General features: G+C 43.7%; 1 protein-coding gene across 1 annotated transcript; it reads left to right on the top strand.

Moving 5' to 3' along the window:
• Positions 1-927: 927 nt before the first annotated feature.
• Positions 928-1401, top strand: LOC129557432 (interferon omega-1-like). Its single transcript, XM_055427957.2, has one exon. It carries the CDS (start codon positions 928-930, stop codon positions 1399-1401), a length of 474 nt encoding a protein of 157 aa, XP_055283932.2.
• Positions 1402-21705: the final 20304 nt, after the last annotated feature.

Below are 21705 nucleotides of genomic sequence, written 5' to 3'. Positions count from 1 at the left end.
CCAGCGATCATCTGGGCCTTCAGAGTGTTTTGCTGGTGAAGGTTTGAACTGTCCTGAGAATTACTGCAGTGGGACACAGAGACAGGGGCTGTGCAAGTGCTATTGAAAATGGCGTTGATACACTTGCCTGACACGGGGTTGTCACAACCCTTCACTGTGTAAAAAATGCAATTATCTGTGAAATGGGATAAAACAAAGGATGCCTGTACCTCCTCACAATGTAGCAATTCCCAGCGTGCTCTCCAGATTCACTCCTCCTTCCCCTGCCCCAGCCATTCATACAGCTCTTTTCTGTTTCTTTGTGGTTCTGGGGACAGATTTCCCCTGAAGAGTGCAAAGCGTAGTCACTCAGTCCTGCGGACTCTTTGCTACCCCATGAACCACAGCCCACCAGGCTCCTCTGACCATGGGATCCTCCAGGCAGAATACTGGAGTGGGTGCTATTTCCTGTCCAGGGGACCTTCCCAACACAGGGATCGAACCCAGCTCTCCCACATTGCAGGCGAATTCTTTACCGTCTGAGTCACCATCAAACACCTTTGTAAACATGGCCTCGCTCACGTTTCTGGGCGAAAAGAAAGCACAAAACTCAGGGGAAAGCAGAAAAGGCAAGGTTCCGGGCTCGCCACCACACAAAAATGTCTCTGGCGAGGGCTCCGAAACGAAAGTTTCTTAGTGCACTATTAAAGCCGCACCAACTTGGTCTCTAAACAGCGACGCTTTTCCTCTCTGGCTGCCAAACCCGCTGAAAGGAAGTCTCAGAAGTCGAAAACACTCTAAGAAAACCGACAAAAGGACATGCTGAGCCTTCTTGCGGCCTGCTAGGAGACCGCGCTGTGCCAGGACGCGGCGGAGAAACCTTCGCTCATCGATCAGTGGAGCCCGCGCGCCCCCTGCTGGCCTTCCAGTGAATCACGGAAACTCTCTATGGCCAACATCTGTCTGCTAGTGGCAGGGGTGATGCTCTGCTCCATCCCTGCTTGTCCCCTAGACAACAAAGAAATCTTCATACATTTGAGACAGATGAAAACGATCCCGTCTCAGTCGTGCCTAGAGCACAGACACGACTTCAGGTTTCCTTGGAGAAGAGAGAATATCACCCCAATCCCGATGACTCAAAGCATCTGCTATCACCAACAGATGCTCCAGCAGATCTTCAACCTCTTCACCACGGAGAACCGCTGTGCTGCTTGGAACAGCACCCTCCTCGACAGACTACTCTCCAGCCTGGGTCAGAGGCTGGAACAGCTGGAAGAAGTGACTCTGGACTGTCCCGATTTGGGAATTGCTGTCCGGAAGTATTTTCAAGGAATCCATCTCTACCTGAAGGAAAAGGAATACAGCTCCTGTGCCTGGGAGGTTGTCAGAGTGGAAATCGAAAAGTGCCTTTCCCTCATGTAAGAATCCTCAAGAAAAGTCAACAGATACAATGAAAATCATACATGTGACAACCCTCTACTCAATCACATTCTTGTTTTCTTAACTCTCCAAAGTGATCTGGACTTCTGTTTGCTTACAAGCCGAAAAAATCTGAAATAAAAATCATAGTTTTACAAAAACATTTAGACAGAAAAACAAAGTCTCTTTTCTTCAATAAACAAATTTATAACATAATGGAGAAGATCTTTATGTATTTGTGGGTATTTACCATTTTCAACATCTGAAGTTTACTTTTTATGGAAGTTTTTAGGAGAGCATGTTGTTAAAGGTATTTGTCAGTTAACCTAATGTTTAGCCTCTGGCATAGGTAAACAGAAAAGAGTCAGGTATTTGATTCTAATGGACACTTCCCTTTCCTTCTTTGAAGAGCACGATGCAGGCCTTCTTGATCAAGTGAATCTTCTAGTTTGCTCTCCTCCAAAAAGTGAGTCAGGAAAATGAGTCCCCTTGTTTTGCAACTTTTCCATCATTAACACGTGACTTCAATTTTGTCTGTAGTACTTGAGTCTATTCTCCTTGAAGGCAAAGGGAAAAGATTAGTGGATCACATGGAATGTTTCCAAGGGCCAGGACTACACGGTGGGTAAGAGCACTTCTGCTCACATTACCTGGCCCGGACTTATCTTCATGGAGTCTCATGGCAAGGAAGCTTGGAAAGAATTGGATGATTAAGACAGAAGGAGACAAGTTCAGTGCACAAGACCATTTTTTCATTTTTGCACTATTTGTCCTAATGGAGCTCTGGGTGGTTGTGCAAGGGGAAAACCAATGTTCTTGCTTGCACACACTCTGATTTAAACTCTTATTTCATAGTTTCAGCTTGGGGAAGATGACAGAACTGTCACTCAGAGTTCACAGGATCATAGACAATTTGAAAGAAGCATTCTGGTTGACTCCCAAAGGCATAGACTAATGAGGAAAACATCTACAAGTGTAGACAAAGTGTTTCCTTACTACCTGAGGGAGACAAGGAAAGAGTGATCGGGCAGCTGTTGCAAGTACTTGAGAATCACTGAGCTAAAAGTGGACAGCGGGTCTTCCACTCACCACACCTTCCAAATATTGAAAACACAAACTCGAATAAAATATTCCTGCAAATGATCTTTAAAAAGAATCTCACACAATATTTCATCATATTTTCCCTTGTAGAAAATGAAGAATCTTTAAATTATTGTGTTCTCACATTCTATGTATCTTTTAGATACTGGTATTATTGTTTCTCCTATCATTATCATCCTTGTGAATTGATGTTACTTGAATATTGATTGAGCTCAAGAAATGTTATGGCCCAAACAGGACATCTAGGAAACGGGGTTCAGTAAGATAATTTCTCACCCTTCAGAAATTTTACAGACTCTGGAGGTATTCTGAGGATAAAACAGGGCATGTAATATCTTACTATTCAAGCTTCTTCAACAAAATAGCATAGAATGGGTAGTTTGCAAAGACCAGAAATGTATTGCTGCACGTTAGTTCTCGAGCCTGGATATCAGAGAACTGGACGTCAGTGTGGTCAAGTTGTGGTGAGAGCCTGCTTCAGGTCTCACACTGCAGAGTTCTGGTATCATCACAGGGCAGGAGAGGGACTAGTTTGTATCCATCTCTTTTATAAGGGCCTTATTTCCTTGGTGAGTCTCCATCCCCACACCCTAAGCATATCCCCAAAGGTCTGTCACCTGATACCATTACTTTGGGGTTTACGACCTCATGATATGACTTTGGTGGGGTCCTAACCATTCAGAACATAATGCGCTTTAAAGTCTACATGCTTGGCATATAGAAATAAGAAAATAGTCACACGGAGCAAAAAAGATGAGCAGGTTAGTAGGCAAAATAAGGAGACCAGGGATTCACATCCAAGCTCTAGATTTTCAACCTGTTGTAAGGCTTTAATTGTTACATGTCAAAAACTGGAAGACAAACGAAAATGAAGCTCACCAGCCATGCAATGGAATAAAATAGAGCATGGAAATGATCATTCATCATTCCTTGTGAGGAGTCTCTGAAGTATCTGGATCAATGTACTAGTAATTGCCATGTTGGTAAAGATCCACCAAGAATATTGTGGTAAACTGCCTGGTTGCTGTGAGCTGTGAGCATTAGGGAGAGCTTGAGTTCAGATACATGGCTCTGTGTATGACACCCGGCATGTTCTTTTTTGTCATGATCTCAGTTCAGTTCAGTCGTTCAGTCATGTGTGACTCTTTATGACCCCATGAACTGTAGCACGCCAGGCTTCCCTGTCCATCACCAACTCCCAGACCTTGCTTAAACTCATGTCCATCGAGTCAGTGATGCGATCCAACCATCTCATCCTCTGTCGTCCCCTTCTCCTCCTGCCTTCAATCATTCCCAGCATCAGGGTCTTTTCCAGTGAGTCAGTTCTTCCCATCAGTTGGCCAAAGAACTGGAATCCAGCATCAGTCCTTCCAGTGCATATTCAGGACTAATTTCCTTTAGGGTGGATTGGTTAGTTCTCCTTGCAATTCAAGGGACTCTCAAGAGTCTTCTCCAACACCACAGTTCAAAAGCATCAATTCTTTGGTGATGAGCTTCATGGTCCAGCTCTCACATCCATACATGACTACTAGAAAAACCATAGCTTTGACCATACGGACCTTTAGGCCAAAGTAACGTCTCTGCTTTTCAATATGCTGTCTAGATTGGTCATAGCTTTTCCTCCAAGGAGTAAGCGTCTTTTAATGTCATGTCTGCAGTTACCATTTGCAGTGAATTTGGAGCCCAAGAAAATAAAGTCTGTCACTCTTTCCTTTGTTTCCACATCTATTTGCCATGAAGCAATGGTACTGGGCAGCAGTCCATAGGGTCGCAAAGAGTCGAACACGACTGAGCGACTTCACTTTCATTTTTCACTTTCAAGCATTGGAGAAGGAAATGGCAACCCACTCCAGTGTTCTTGCCTGGAGAATCCCAGGGACGGGGGAGCCTGGTTGGCTGCCGTCTATGGGGTCACACAGAGTCGGACACGACTGAAGTGACTTAGCAGCAGCAATGGTACTGGAAGCCATGTTCTTAGTTTTTGGAATGTTTGAAGTTTTCATCCAGCTTTTTCACTCTCCTCTTTCACTTTTATCAAGAGGCCCTTTAGTTCCTTTTCCCTTTATGCCTTAAGGGTGGTGTCATCTGCTTATCTGAGGTTATTGATATTTCTCCTTGCAATCTTGATCCAGCTTCTGCTCATCCAACCCAGCATTTCTCATTATGTACTCTGGATATGAGTTAAATAAGCAGGGTGACAGTATACAGTTTTGACGTACTCCTTTTCCTATTTGGAACCAGTCTGTTGCTAGTGGAGGTGATGGAATTCCAGTTGAGCTATTTCATATCCTGAAAGATGATGCTGTGAAAGTGCTGCACACAATATGCCAGCAAATTTGGAAACTCAGCAGTGGCCACAGGACTGGAAAAGGTCAGTTTTCATTCCAATCCCTGAGAAAGGCAATGCCAAAGAATGCTCAAACTGCCACACAATTTCACTCCTCTCACACGCTAGTAAAGTAATACTCAAAATTCTCCAAGCCAGGTTTCAACAATACGTGAACCATGAACTTGCAGATGTTAAAGCTGTTTTTAGAAAAGGCAGACGAACCAGAGATCAAATTGTCAAAATCTGCTGGACCATGGGGAAAGCAAAGAGTTCCAGAAAAACATCTATTTCTGCTTTATTGACTATGCCAAAGCCTTTGACTGTGTGGATCACAATAAACAGTGGAAAATTCTGAAAGAGAAGGGAATACCGGACCACCTGACCTGCCTCTTGAGAAACCTATATGCAGGTCAGGAAGCAAGAGTTAGAACTGGATATGGAACAACAGACTGGTTCCAAATAGGAAAAGGAGTATGTCAAGGCTGTATATTGTCACTTTGCTTATTTAACTTCTATGCAGAGTACATCATGAGGAACGCTGGGCTGGAAGAAGCACAAGCTGGAATCAAGATTTTTGGGACAAATATCAATAACCTCAGGTATGCAGATGACACCATCCTTACGGCAGAAAGTGAAGAGGAACTAAAAAGCCTCTTGATGAAAGTGAAAGAGGAGAGTGAAAAAGTTGGCTTAAAGCTCAACACTCATAAAACTAAGATCATGGCATCTGGTCCCATCATTTCATGGGGAATAGATGGGGAAACAGTGGAAACTGTCAGATTTTATTTTGGGGGGGCTCCAAAATCACTGCAGATGCTGATTGCAACCATGAAATTAAAAGACGCTTAATCCTTAGAAGGAAAGTAATGTCCAAACTAGATAGCATATTAAAAAGCAGAGACATTACTTTGACAGCAAAGGTCCATCTAGTCAAGGCTATGGTTTTTCCCGTGGTCGTGTATGGATGTGAGAGTTGGACTGTGAAGAAAGCTGAGCACCGAAGAATTGATGCTTTTGAACTGTGGTGTTGGAGAAGACTCTTGCGAGTCCCTTGGACTGCAAGGAGGTCCAACCAGTCCATCCTAAAGGAGATCAGTCCTGGGTGTTCATTGGAAGGACTGATGCTAAAGCCGAAACTCCAATACTTTGGCCACCTCATGCGACGAGTTGACTCATTGGAAAAGACCCTGATGCAGGAAGGGATTGGTACGGGAGGAGAAGGGGACGATGGAGGATGAGATGGCTGGATGGCATCACTGACTCGATGGACATGAGTTTGAGTGGACTCCAGGAGTTGGTGATGGACAGGAAGGCCTGGCGTGCTGTGACTCATGGGGTCGCAAAGAGGTGGACACAACTGAACAACTGAACTGAAGTGAACTAAACTTGTTCGTTAAACTTTTTGGGTATAGAAAACTTCTCTTTTTTATTATTTTTTTAAAACTTACATTGTGGCATATATATATAGGGTTCCCCGGTGGGTCAGCTGGTAAAGAATATGCCTATAATGCAGGAGTTCAGTTCAGTTCAGTCGCTCAGTCGTGTCCGACTCTCCGCGATCCCATGAATTACAGCACGCCAGGCCTCCCTGTCCATCACCAACTCCCGGAGGTCACTCAAACTCATGTCCATAGAGTCGGTGATGCCATCCAGCCATCTCATTCTCCGTCGTCCCCTTCTCCTCCCGCCCCCAACCTTTCCCAGCATCACAGTCTTTTCCAGTGAGTCAACTCGTCGCATGAGGTGGCCAAAGAATTGCAGTTTCAGCTTTAGCATCAGTCCCTCCAATGAACATCCAGGATTGATCTCCTTTAGAATGGACTGGTTGGATCTCCTTGCAGTATAAGGGACTCTCAAGAGTCTTCTCCAACACCACAGTTCAAAAGCATCGATTCTTTGGCGATCAGCTTTCTTCACAGTCCAACTCTCACATCCATACATGACCACGGGAAAAACCATTGCCTTAACTAGACGGACCTTGGTTGGCAAAGTAATGTCTCTGCTTTTTAATATACTATCAAGGTTGGTCATAACTTTCCTTCCAAGGAGCAAGCATCTTTTAATTTCATGGCTGCAATCAGCATCTGCAGTGATTTTGGAGCCCCCAAAAATAAAGTCTGACACTGTTTCCACTGTTTTTCCATCTATTTCCCATGAAGTGATGGGACAAGATGCCATGATCTTTGTCTTCTGAATGTTGAGCTTCAAGCCAACCTTTTCACTCTCCTCTTTCACTTTCATCAAGAGGCTTTTGAGTTCCTCTTCACTTTCTGCCATAAGGGTAGTGTCATCTGCATATCTGAGGTTATTGATATTTCTCCCAGCAATCTTGATTCCAGCTTGTGCTTCTTCCAGCCCAGCGTTCCTCATGATGTACTCTGCATATAAGTTAAATAAGCAAGGTGACAATATACAACCTTGACGTACTCCTTTTCCTATTTGCAACCAGTCTGTTTTTCCATGTCCAGTTCTAACTGTTGCTTCCTGACCTGCATACAGGTTTCCCAAGAGGCAGGTCAGGTGGTCTGGGATTCCCATCTCTTTCAGAATGTTCCACAGTTTCTTGTGAGACGCCGGCCCCAGCGGTGCAGACGCGACGCGAGAGACGCCGGCCCGGCGCAACGATCCACGCAAAGAGATGCGGCCGTGAGGAGCTACCCCACGCCTGAGGCCAGGGCCGGCGGCCGAGAGGAGCTACCCCACGTCCAACAGGCGGTGGCTGCGCGGGCGCAGGAGGGCCGAGAGGAGCTACTCAGCGTTCAAGGTCAGGAGGGGCGGCCTTGAGGAGATAGCCCTCGTCCAAGGTAAGGTACAGCGACTGCACTTTGCTGGAGCGGCTGTGAAGAGATTTTCCACGACCAAGGTAAGAGAAACCCAAATAAGACGGTAGGTATTGCTAGGGGGCACCAGAGGGCAGACACACTAAAATCATAATCACAGGAAACTAGTCGATCTGATCACATGGACCACAGCCGAATGTGGTCCACTGGAGAAGGGAATGGCAAACCACTTCAGTATACTTGCCTTGAGAACCCCATGAACAGTAACAAAGGGCAAACTGATAGGATACTGAGTGAGGAATTCCCCAGGTCGGTAGGTGCCCAGTATGCTACTGGAGATCAGTGGAGAAGTAACTCTAGAAGGAATGAAGGGATGGAGCAAAAGCAAAACCAATACCCGCTGTGGATGTGACCAGTGATAGAAGCAAGGTCCGGTGCTATAAAGAGCAATATTGCATAGGAACCTGGAATGTTAGGTCCATGAATCAAGGCAAATTGGAAGTGGTCAAACGGGAGATGGCAAGAGTGAACGTCGACATTCTAGGAATCAGTGAATTAAAATGGACTGGAATGGGTGAATTTAACTTGGATGACCATTGTATCTACTACTGTTGGCAGGAAACCCTTAGAAGAAATGGAGTAGCCATCATGGTCAACAAAAGAGTCCGAAATGCAGTACTTGGATGCAATCTTAAAAACGACAGAATGATTTCCAAGGCAAACCATTCAGTATTACAGTAATCCAGGCCTATGTCCCAACCAGTAATGCTAAAGAAGCCAAAGTTAATCGGTTCTATGAAGACCTACAAGACCTTTTAGAACTAACACCCAAAAAAGATGTCCTTTTCATTATAGGGGACTGGAATGCAAAAGTAGGAAGTCAAGAAACACCTGGAGTAACTGGCAAATTTGGCCTTGGAGCACGGAATGAAGCAGGGCAAAGGCTAATAGAGTTTTGTCAAGAGAATGCACTGGTCATAGCAAACACCCTCTTCCAACAACACAAGAGAAGACTCTACACATGGACATCACCAGATGGTCAACACCAAAATCAGATTGATTATATTCTTTGCAACCAAAGATGGAGCAGCTGTATACAGTTAGCGAAAACAAGACCAGGAGCTGACTGTGGCTCAGATCATGAACTCCTTATTGCCAAATTCAGACTTAAATTGAAGAAAGTAGGGAAAACCACTAGACCATTCAGATATGATCTCAATCAAATCCTTTATGATTATACAGTGGAAGTGAGAAATAGATTTAAGGGACTAGATCTGATTGATAGAGTGCCTGATGAACTCTGGACGGAGGTTCGTGACATTGTGCAGGAGACAGGGACCAAGACCATCCCCATGGAAAACAAATGCAGAAGAGCGAAATGGCTGTCTGAGGAGGCCTTACAAATAGCTGTGAAAAGAAGAGAGGCGAAAAGCAAAGGAGAAAAGGAAAGATACAAGCATCTGAATGCAGAGTTCCAAAGAATAGCAAGGAGAGATAAGAAAGACTTCCTCAGTGATCAATGCAAAGAAATAGAGGAAAACAACAGAATAGGAAAAACAAGAGACCTCTTCAGGAAAATTAGAGATTCCAAGGGAACATTTCATGCAAAGTTGGGCTCGATAAAGGACAGAAATGGTATGGACCTAACAGAAGCAGAAGATATTAAGAAGAGGTGGCAGGAATACACAGAAGAACTGTACAAAAAAATCTTCACAACCAAGATAGTCACAATAACGTGATCACTGACCTAGAGCCAGACATCTTGGAATGTGAAGTCAAGTGGGCCTTAGAAAGCGTCACTACTAACAAAGCTAGTGGAGGTGATGGAATTCCAGTTGAGCTATTTCAAATCTTGAAAGGTGATGCTGTGAAAGTGCTACACTCAATATGCCAGCAGATTTGGAAAACTCAGCGCTGGCCACAGGACTGGAAGAGGTCAGTCTTCATTCCAATCCCAAAGAAAGGCAATGCCAAAGAATGCTCAAACTACCGCACAATTGCACTCATCTCACACGCTAGTAAAGTCATGCTCAAAATTCTCCAAGCCAGGCTTCAGCAGTATGTAAACCGTGAACTCCCAGATGTTCAAGCAGGTTTTAGAAAAGGCAGAGGCACCAGATATCAAATGGCCAACATCCGCTGGATCATGGAGAAAGCAAGAGAGTTTCAGAAAAACATCTATTTCTGCTTCATTGACTATGCCAAAGCCTTTGACTGTGTCGATAATGCAGGAGACCCTGGTTTGATTCCTGTGTTGGGAATATCCCCTGGAAGAGGGCATGGCAACTCACTCCTGTGTTCTTGCCTGGAGAATCCCCATGGATACAGGATTCTGGCAGGCTATAGTCCATGGGGTCGTAAAGAGTCGGACACAACTGAGCAAATACCACTTTCACACAGGGCTAAACTATCCAGTGGCTCAGGAATCACAGATGCCTTTGGTGACTTTAGTAAGATCTGGTTTGGCAGAAAAGTAGGGCAGAAACCAGACTGGTGTCGATTGAGGGATGAACAATAGTAGTGTGGTAAACTGTTTTCTCTTTTTAGCTAGATCAGTCTTGCTAGAGTTCTATAATTTATTAAACTTTTCTTTAAACAAATTCTTGCTTTTTCTTATTTTCTTTATAGATTTCCTATTTCCTTGACTTTTGCTCTTCTCCTTTTATTTATTTTATGTTTAATTGTTATTGTGACTTTGCTCTTTCCTTAATTTCCTGACTTCTCATGTATTGTGTGTGTTGTGTGTGAGTTGCTCAGTCATGTCTAACTCTTTGTGACCCTATGGACTGTAGCTTACCAGTCTCCTCTGTCCATGGAAATCTCCAGGCTACGATACTGGAATAGCTGTTCCGTTCACTAGGGCATCTTCCCAACACAGGAATGGAACCTAATTCTCCCTCATGGCAGGCAGATTCTCTACTGTCTGAGCCACCAGGGAAGTCCCCTCTCTTGAATTCAGTTCAGTTCAGTTCAGTCTCTCAGTAGTGTCCGACTCTCCGCGACCCCATGAATCACAGCATGCCAGGCCTCCCTGTCCCTCACCAATTCCCGGAGTTCACTCAAACTCTTGTCCACAGAGTTGGTGATGCCATCCAGCCATCTCATTCTCTGTCGTCCCCTTCTCCTCACACCCACAACCTTTCCCAGCATCAGAGTCTTTTCCAGTGAGTCAACTCATCGCATGAGGTGGCCAAAGTATTGGAGTTTCAGCTTTAGCATCAGTCCTTCCAATGAACACCCAGGATTGATCTCCTTTAGAATGGATTGGTTGGATCTCCTTGCAGTATAAGGGACTCTCAAGAGTCTTCTCCAACACCACAGGTCAAAAGCATCAATTCTTCGGTGCTCAGCTTTCTTCACAGTCCAACTGTCACATCCATACATGACCACGGGAAAAACCATAGCCTTGACAAGACGGACCTTTGTTGGCAAAGTAATGTCTCTGCTTTTTAATATACTATCAAGGTTGGTTATAACTTTCCTTCCAAGGAGTAAGCATCTTTTAATTTCATGGCTGCAATCAGCATCTGCAGTGATTTTGGAGCCCCCCAAAATAAAGTCTGACACTGTTTCCCCTGTTTTTCCATATATTTCCCATGAAGTGATGGGACCAGATGCCATGATCTTTGTTTTCTGAATGTTGAGCTTCAAACCAACCTATTCAATCTCCTCTTTCACTTTCATCAAGAGGCTTTTGAGTTCCTCTTCACTTTCTTCCATAAGGGTAGTGTCATCTGCATATCTGAGGTTATTGATAGTTCTCCCGGCAATCTTGATTCCAGCTTGTGCTTCTTCCAGCCCAGCATTCCTCATGATGTACTCTGCATATAAGTTAAATAAGCAAGGTGACAATATACAGCCTTGACGTACTCCTTTTCCTATTTGGAACCAGTCTGTTGTTCCAAGTACAGTTCTGACTGTTTCTTCCTGACCTGCATACAGGTACTCAAGAGACAGGTCAGGTGGTCTGGTATTCCCATCTCTTTCAGAATTTTCCACATTTTATTGTGATCCACACAGTCAAAGGCTTTGGCATAGTCAAGAAAGCAGAAATAGATGTTTTTCTGGAACTCTCTTGCTTTCTCCATGATCCAGCGGATGTTGGCAATTTGATCTCTGGTGCCTCTGCCTTTTCTAAAACCTGCTTGAACATCTGGGAGTTCACAGTTCACATTGACTTTAAATATGATTCTATTTTCTGTTTTATCTCCATTGGCTTAATAGTTGCTTTCTTTTGCCTCAATTTTAGTATTCTCTATCAGTTCAGTTCAGTGGCTCAATCATGTCTGACTCTGTGACCCCATGGACTATAGCATGCCAGGCTTCCTTGTCCATCACCTACGGTCACTCAAACTCATATCCATCGAGTTGGTGATGCCATCCAACCATTTCATCCTCTGTCATGCCCTTCTCCTGCTGCCTTCACTCTCTCCCAGCATCAGGGTCTTTTCCAAAGAGTTAGTTCTTCGCATCAGGTGACCATCAGGTGACTGAGCTTCAGCTTCAGCATCAGTCCTTCCAATGAATATTCAGGACTGATTTCCTTTAGGATTGACTGGCTTGATCTCCTCTTGTCCAAGAGAGTCTCAAGAGTCTTCTACAGCACCACAGTTCAAAAGCATCAAGTCTTTGGCTCTCAGCTTTCTTCATGGTCCAACTCCCACACCCATATTGAATTCTGGAAAAATCATAATTTTGTCTAGCTGAACCTTTGTCAGTAATGTCTCTACTTTTTAATATACTACCTAGTTTGGTCACAGCTTTTCTTCTAAGGAACAAATGTCTTTTAATTTCATGGCTGTAGTCACCATCTTCAGTGATCTTGAAGCTGAAGAAAACAAAGTGTCTCACTGTTTCCATTGTTTCCCCATCTATTTGCCATGAAGTGATGGGACCGGATGCCATGATCTTAGTTTTCTGAATGTTGAGTTTTAAGCCAGCTTTTCACTCTGGTCTTTCACTTTCATCAAGAGGCTCTTTAGTTCCTCTTCACTTTCTGCCATAAGGGTGGTGTCATCTGTGTATCTGAGGTTCTTAATATTTCCCCTGGCAATCTGATTCCATCTTAGGCTTGAAGCACTGGTATAGAGACCAAACTCCTAAAGGAAAGTTGAAAATATATATTTGAGTAATATATAGTATATAATGTTTGATGGCATGTATTACTGTATGGTGGTTTGGTGGTGGTTTAGTCACTAAGTCATGTCTGACTCTTGTGACCCCATGGACAGTAGCCTGCCAAGCTCCTCTGTCCATGAGATTTTCCAGGCAAGAATACTGGAGTGGGTTGCCATTTTCTTCTCCAGAGGATCTTCCCAACCCAGGGATCAAACCTGGGTCTCCTGCATTGTAGGCAGATTCTTTACCCACTGAGCTATGAGGGAAGCCCCGTATTACTGTATAGAACACATTAAAAATATATATCTATTTGCAATAAACAATTCTGATACCTGCCTTACTTCCCCTTTTCCTCTCTGCTTTCCTGGATCCCATTCTTTCACTCCGCTTCATAATCGCTTCCTTCCACCCAGTGAAGAAATGCCCTGTGTGCTCTCCTCACCCACTCTGCAGGAACCTGTAATATCCTTTCATACAGCTGTTTCCTATTCCCTTGTGGTTTCTTGCTATTTTGAAAGTGAAAGTCGCTCAGTTGTGTCCAACTCTTTGGAGATCCCATGGATTATAGAGTCCATGGAATTCCCCAGGCAAGAATACTGGAGTGGGTAGCCTGTTCCTTCAGGGGATCTTCCCACCCTCGGGACTGAACCCAGGTCTGTGACATTGCAGGCAGACTCTTTACCAGCTGAGTCACAAAGGATATCCAAGAATACTGGGGTGGGTAGCCTATTTCTTCTCCAGCAGATTTTGGCCACCCAGGGCTGCATTGCTGGAGAAGGAAGTGGCAACCCACTCCAGTATTCTTGTCTGGAGAATCCCATGGACAGAGGAGCCTGGCAGGCTACAGTCCATGGGGTCACAAAGAGTCAGACACGACTCAGTGACTAACAACAACAACAACTCCTGCATTGCAGGCAGATTCTTTACCAACTGAGCTATCAGGGAAGCCCGCTGCCTATTTCACTTGAGCATAAAATCTCTAACTGAAATAAAAAATTGTGTGAAAGTTCTAGGTTTCTCAGAAACTCTCACGTGACAGGCATTTTTCTTTTCTTTTTCTCTTGATGAATATTTCTGGAAGTGAGTGAATGACTGCTACAATGATGTAATGGTAGTTGGAACAAAAAGGAAATAGAAAGCAGGATTCATTTCACTTTGAATATTTATAAGGGAGGACTGCCACCTATTGGCCCAGATGGATAATGACATCGACCAATGTGAAAACCTGGTTTCTGTTGGAGGCAAAAGTCTTGTCCTCTAGCAGGAGATTTTTCTTCAGAGTTACAAAGGTGTTTTCTTGGAAAGAACTACCTCTAATAGTCGAGGAAGCCTACTTTCCTAGGTTTTAAATATTGTTTTTGATAACGGATCTTTTTAAAAAGCAATTTTTATTGGCGTATAGTTGATTTACAATGTTGTGTTTCTGCTGTAGAGCAAAGTAAATCAGTTACACGTATATATACACACATCCAGGAGGCAAAGGGGACAACAGGATGCGGTGACTGGAGGCATCACTGACTCATGGACTGAGTCTGAGGAAGCTCCAGGGCAGGGCAGGGCGGGCCGGCGCGCTAGTGCCTCAGACACGCCCACAAGGATCTCTGTGTTTATTCATCTACTTAAATATTTATATATTTAAAGATTTATTTGACTATGTAAAAGAATTAAAGTACTTTTATTTATATATTTGGGTACCTTTACACTGTGGTAAATGTGTCCATAATTAGCTTATTCTTCTTCTGTTTATTAAATTTTTATTATAGAAAACTTCTTATAGTTTTGATTTTGAAGGAAAAGAAGTTTAAAGATAACAATCATATTTAATGCAATAATGGGCTTCCCAGGTGGCTCAGTGGTAAAGAATCTGCCTGGGAATGCAGGAGATGCAGGCTTGATCCTTGGGTCAGGAGGATCCCCTGGAGTAGGAAATGACAAGCCTTTTCAGTATTCTTGCCTGAAAAATCCCATGGACAGAGGAGTTTTGTGGGCTGTAGTCCACGGGGTTGCAAAAAAGTCGCACATGACTCAGCAACTAAACAAAAATAATAACAACGGATTCAATAAGAAGAAGAAGGAAAAACAAATGAATTCTCTCACTAAGAGCAAGTGTGGAGAATGTCAGGAAGCAAAAGCAAAAGCAGTAGACATCTGCTCTAGTTGATCGCTAGACATTTACATGCAAATATCATCTGCTAGTTGGATGTGTGAGTTTGTAATTTAAAAGGATGTGATGGATTCTGAAATAACAAAAATTATACGGAATATAAAGACTGAGACTTTCTTCAAAAAGGAAAGTGGGAAACTGGATCAGGCCATCTCTTTCTCCAAACTTAAGGTAAAGGAAAAGAAAATGGTCAAAATCAGCTCAAAAACAACATGAACCATCCAAATCTGTAGAGCAAGAGAGTGTTGTATTTAATTCAGGAGTAAGAACAGATTTAACAATTGGAACAAAAATCCAGAATACAAAGTTCACAGAATCACCTGTAAGTCAAAAAAAGGAATTTTTCATTACAATTCCATTCTGTTAGGACACATGTGTGATGCTGAGAAACCCACTTAATTTAAGCCTCAGCTTTTCCATAAATAAAACGGGTTCAAAATATTTATAGAGTTTTTGTGAATATTAAATAAACTTAGGCATTTAAAGCCATTTAGCGTCATATATTGGAGAAGGCATGGCACCCCACTCCAGTACTCTTGCCTGGAAAATCCCATGGGTGGAGGAGCCTGATGGACTGCAGTCCATGGGTCGCACAGAGTCAGACATGACAGTCGGATGCTTAGCAGCAGCAGCAGTATCATATATTAGAGTAAGGAATTAAAATATGGTAGGTATTTTCCTGTTTTCCTTCAGACAGCCATATAAGTGAATATTATTTATCTCTATAAAATTCTATAAAATTCTCAGGAACTGTGACCTACTTTTCAGTAAGGGGCCTCCAACGGAGGCAGCCTGAAAAAAGAATTCTGTGATGAATTCTACAGAAGGCTGGAAAAATGTCTTTTTCCCCCTCCTTTCAAAGAAGAGTGTCATTTACGCTCAGAGGTGACATGGTGGCTTACACTCACATTCGAGGGAGGGGTGCAAATACTTAGACAAAGGGCAGAAGAACGTGTGATCCATTTAACGGTCTGGCAGCTGGTGCACTCTCTTCTCAGCATTCCAGGATACATTCCCAGGTCACAATACTGCCTTCCCCTCCAGGCAGAAATCCCCACACCACCCTTCTCATTCACTTCTTAACCTCTCCACCATTCACACCGTTGCTTTCTGCTGTTTGGTTTCCACTTAAAGGTTTCCCTGAACAACACAAGTAGAAAGCAAATATTAAATCAAATGTCTAGGCTTTGTAGAAACATCTTCAAGAGAGGCTTCCTTAATTTCTGTTGAATATGATGTCATAGTGAATGATGAATGAGAGAAAGTCACTCAGTCACGTCTGACTCTTTGCGACCCCATGGACTGTAGCCTGCCAGCTTCTTCTGTCCAAGGGACTCTCTAGACAGGAATACTGGAGTGGGTTGCCATGCCCTCTTCTGGGGAATCTTCCCGACCCAGGGATCGAACCCATGTCTCTTTACATCTCCTGCACTGGCAGGCAAATTCTTTACCACCAGTGCTGCCTGGGAAGGCCCGTCCTAACACTGTAGCTGTAGCTAAAGGGAAACAAAGTAGGACCCAGCTTTTGGTTGTAAGAGGAAAGTCCTTTCAGGGGAGACAGCCCTCTGGCAAGTGCAACAAGAGCACTGACCAAGACCAGAGAACAAGCCTCTGAGCGATGCAGAAATCCTGCCACTTTCTGGGGATGTCCCTTCATGGCACAAGAAGGCTTTCTTGGCACCAGTAGATTTTGATGCTGTCATAAGCTGTTTCTTTATTCTTTGTCTGTTATGACCAGAAAGAGTCTCCAGAGTCTCTGGCTTCAGACAGGGCACGGACTCTTTGGGATGGAGGAGTTAAAGGGACAAAGATGTGTTCGTGGTCTACAAATTACTCTGCAGACCAGAGCCTCCCTTTGAATCACTCCTTCCCTGTTCTGCACAACAGGCAGAGCTGCCAACCTGCACTTGGAGTTCAATAAGCACCAAGAACACCTGAGATTGACAGTGTATTAAACAGTTCTCAATAGTAAAATTCGTTTCACAGATTTATTCCAAATATAAGTCTTCAACCATCATGAAATAGAAAAATGCTCTCATTGATACTAAAAAAAAAACTCCCATTATAAGACACATTGGTACCTGAGTCTGCTGCATTAAATATGAATATATCATATTAAAACCTCTCTATGAGTCAGCATACACACGTGCAACAATTCTGCATCCTCTGAGCACTTTGGAGTGATTTTTATAGGTATTGTGAAAGTGAAGTCGCTCAGTCATGTTCACCTTTTTGCAACCCCATGGACTATAGCCTACCAGGCTCCACTGTCCATGGGATTTTCCAGCAAGAGTACTGGAGTGGGTTGCCATTTCCTTCTCCAGGAGATCTTCCCCACCCAGGGATCAAACCTTCATCTCCCGCAATGCAGGCAGATTCTTTACTGTCTGAGCCACCAGGCAGGTAAAGTGAGGCAGCTCTGCTTCAGTGGATTTCTTGGTCCCCCAAATACTGAAATTCTTGCACATGCCAGCAGACAGGCATTCACATTCACCTGATTAGGCTGCTTGGAACTCGAGTCCTCAGTTTATGGAGAAAAGGCAGAGAGAAAAGAGAAATGTTTTAATTCTAGCATAGGGGTAGTTTCCGAAATTGCGATTAAGAACTGGAGTATTTCCTGCCATATCAGTAAAGCAAGGTTATCACAGTCATCAGCACTTCCACCCTCCAAATGTGAATTCCTGAGCCTTAAGGGCACTCAGAAAGGAGAAGAATACCTGTGATCTGGTTGCCATCAGGCTGTAGCCACTCCTTATGGTGAGCCCTGAGGAACTCAGGATGAGAAAAACACAGGGTAGTGACCACAAGATAGCTGAGATGCATGAAAGGAATGATTTCAGTGAGGCCAGACTCTTCCATTTTCCCATACGCAGATAAGTGCTTATTTCCTTAATTTGGGATATCTGGTGTTCTTTAATTAACAATAATCTCTTGATGTTCAGACTACCTTTGTTCAGATAACCCGAATGGAATTGTAGCATGTATATTATCATAAGTGACCAGTCCAGGTTCGACGCATAAATTTTCCTCTGTTCAAAAAAAAAAAAAAAAAAACTTCTATATTTTGGTCTTCAACTTTTGGGTCTCACATGCTAGCGGATGCCCCCCACAACTTTCCATCCCCCATCCTGTATTTCCTGATTTCTTGACACTCATTGGAGTTTCTGTGGTCTCCTGGCTGCTGCCACCAATTGTTAGGCTGTACACTGCAGGCTACAAAGCCTATGTTTGCCCAGCTTCAAGACAAAGAAAGAAAGTGGTGTCACAAACAGAGCCATCACCAGCTTAATGGATGGGGGCACTCACACGTCTGAAGCAAGGCCCTGGAGTGACGCTGCACCATCTGTGGTGCACTGGGGGCAGGAGGTACATGGTGGCGGCTCCATCCTGGGAGGGATGGGGGATGGGGACTAGGGGATGGGGAAGTGGGGATTGGGGGGGATTTTGCCAGTTATAGGGGAGCTCATTTCCCTGCTCTACTTACCAGGGAAAGCAGTAGAGGAGCACGCCCTAACCACTCCTTTGATAAGAAAGGTCACCAGCTGGGACCTTGGACAGGTCCAGAGAAAGGCCAGTCATGTGCATAGGTGTACTGGTGGGGCAGGGGATGTACACAGAGTAAGAGAACAGACAACAGAGAACTGACCGTGCACACAAACCTTAATTTAAAGCATACTTTATTGCGAAAAATCACCAGTGATCATCTGGGCCTTCAGAATTTTTTGCTTGTGAAGGTTTGAACTATCCTAAGAATTACTGCAGTGTGATACGGAGACAGGGAATGTGCAAGGGATGTTGGAAAATGGCATCAATAGACTCTCATGACACGGGGTTGTCACAAACGTTCAATTTGTTAAAATTGGAATTAATTGTGAAGCGAGATAAAGCAAAGTATGCCTGTGCTTCCACTCTAGTGTAGAAATGCCCAGTCAGCTCTCCTCATTCACTCCGTCTTCACATGCCCCAGCCACTCACACAGCTCTAACCTGTTTCTTTGTGGTTCTGGCCAATAATTTCCCCTTAAGAGTGCAAAGCCATCAATAAAAGTTTGAGTGAAAGTTCTAGGTTTTTCTGAAATGCTTATATAAGAGGTTATTGTTTTTCTTGTGGTGAATATTTCTGGGAATGAGAGAACGTCCTTGTTATAATACCATAGCAACACCTGAGGCTAAAAAGAACTAGAGAGCAGGATCCATTTTCCTCTGGAGGCTGTTGAAATAATTACAAAGGAAGAGTGCCATCTACTGGCCAAGATGGACTAGGACATTGACCAAGTCTGTACAACAGGCATCTTGCTCCTCTGGGCAGAAGTCTGTCTTCTTCCATTAACATTTTCTTCAGAGCTGAAAAAGGGTCTTTCCTGGAAAGAACTGATGCCAGTAATTTGAATAAGCCTGCTTCCTTGGTTTTCATATTAGAGACCGAAAATACTCCCAGCTTCAGGCAGGACACATCTTTGGGCTAAGGAACCTTTGCCAGATGAGCAGTCTGAAAGGTCAGAAGGTGCTTCTTGCTTCCAGGCTGCTCATCTGCCAAAGGAACCAGATTTCTCATTTGCTTCACATGCTTTAAGACCCTTGGAGGCTTAGAGCCTGGCATTCTGGTCTGGAAATGCAAGAGAAGTCAAAAGGATAAAGACCCTGATGGAAGGTGCATTAAATCTTTCTTAAGGGTATGTTGTCAGTTTTAAAATTCCATTCCCAGTATGAGATCCTGTCGCTTGAATTTATCATGAGGAGAAAATTCTCAATGTCCCTTTGAATAAAAGATGCACTTGCATCCCTTCCCTTTTGACTCAGTAGTGAGAGAGAACACAGACACAAATAGATTTCAGAGAATAAAACTGTTGCCAACCATTAGCCTGGGGTTTATCTCTTTGAGGAGTATTGATAACTATTACAGTATTCCAATTGTAACTCAGGAATTAACCAGGATGTGCGTGTGTGTGTGTGCACTGCTCAGATAGTGGGGAAAAGCTTTAATTTAGCCTAGATTTCTCAAATTTGTGCCTCAGATTATAGACTTGTCTTTAGATTGCTTCTCTCCAACTGACTAATGAGTGGGCTATCTAATTCATATGCTAAATAAGTTTTGTTCCTTTTCTTTCTTCCTTGAACACTTTAGGGCCTCTTCTGGGGGCAAGATTACAAGTAGAATTTATGGTCTCACCTGCCCGTCGTTGTGGAGGCTCCCCAGGTGACCGGAGTGGTAAAGAACCTGCCTGCCAATCAGAATAGATAAGAGACAGAGTTCAATCCCTGGGTCAGGAGATTCCCTGGAGGAGGAAATGGCAATCCACGCCAGTGTTCTTGCCTGGAGAATCCCGTGGTCAGGGGAGCCTGTCCACAGGGTCACAAAGAGTCAGACATGACTGAAGCGACTTAGCACATGCACACGGCTGTTTTTGAGACTTTCACAACTTTCAAATATTATGATACATTCCATTTTTTGGTTCACCTTTCTTTAGATTTAACTTACACTTTGCCACATTGGCAGCAAAAGAGATATTTGTCTATATTCTCTTTCATGTACTTGAAAATTATATTTGTTTTATTTTTGTCCACAAACATCTGTCAATTTTGCCTTTCAGGAGAGTTGAAATGAGAAACAAAAGTCTTTCTTCTTAAAAATCACAGAAAATCTTGTGACGCCTTCTGCCATTCTTTTCCTTCCTTTTGTATGAACCCTAGGGTGAAATGTAAAGGAACACAGTAGGAGAGGCAAACTGGCCAGTAAATCAGTATGCAAAAATAAGTTCTTAAATGTATTTTTGCTGTTCTTTAAATTTAAAACCAAACATCAAGAGTAAGTAAAGAGACAAGGCTATTTCTCCCTGACACAACCTGGCTGCACTGCTCTGCATTCTGAGCCCGAGACACAGATGGATCGACAATCAGCCCGACAGAAGGATGCAGACTGAATGAGCATCTGAAGGGCACTGATTTCTGTGACGTGAGCGTCTGGAGTCACACGGCGCCCTCGCCCAGTGCCCTGTGCCCGACCCAGAAATCCTGAGCAAAACATATTGAACACTTTAAGTAAAAGAATTGAGTGATAAAAGCTGTAGTTGCAAAATAAAAACTGTCTACCAAAGGTGTAACAATGGCCATTGGATGATGCCTCCACCTACTCAGCTCTCCACACTTTATCTCTCAGCATCTGAGGGCTGCTGACACTTGATACCTGGGGACATGGATCAGGAGAAGAGGAGGTCATCACTGAGAACTCCCCTCCTTCACACAAACACTGCACTGGAGAGGGTGGGGATGCTGGAAGATGAATGATTTTGCAAACAAAGAGACAAGCCCCTCCACAGTAGAATTCTGAAGTTCTCAGGATGTGCTTAGCCTGCCCTCATGGCTGAGGCCCAGAGAGGTTGGTTGAGGACACTCATTCCAGAGGAAAAGTGCTTCTGGAGGTGATAACCACCTTGTGAGTGAGGTGGTGCTGGAAAGACAATCAATTATCTTGGTATTAGAATCGCCACAGCTACATGCACCAGAAAAGAACCAGGATTCCTGGTGGGGGTATTGGCACAGCCTGTGGAAGACTCTAGAGCTCCCATAAAAATCAGGATGAAAGAAACCGTGATGTTGCGTATATTGATCCTGACTGTGGATCTGGAGCCTGTTATACAAAGTGAAGTATGTCAGAAAGAAAAACTGCAAAAGAGACACAGATGTAAAGAACAGAATATTGGACTCTGTGAGAGTGGTGAGGGTGGGAAGATTTGAGAGAATAGCATTGAAATCTGTAATTTACCGTGTGTGAAGCAGATCGCCAGTCCAGGCTCGATGACTGCGACACGGCGCTCA

Source organism: Moschus berezovskii, chromosome 7 (genome assembly GCF_049115385.1).
Source record: "Moschus berezovskii isolate FMDL1 chromosome 7, NW_MosBer_1.0, whole genome shotgun sequence".
In the NCBI taxonomy this organism is placed as follows: domain Eukaryota; kingdom Metazoa; phylum Chordata; class Mammalia; order Artiodactyla; family Moschidae; genus Moschus; species Moschus berezovskii.
Note: the sequence above shows the minus strand (reverse complement) of the source record. Positions and strands in the feature narration are given on the sequence as shown.

What these genes read in the sequence shown, in the direction of transcription:
- LOC129557432 (XM_055427957.2), top strand. Translation starts at nt 928, where the DNA reads ATGGCCAACATCTGTCTGCTAGTGGCAGGGGTGATGCTCTGCTCCATC.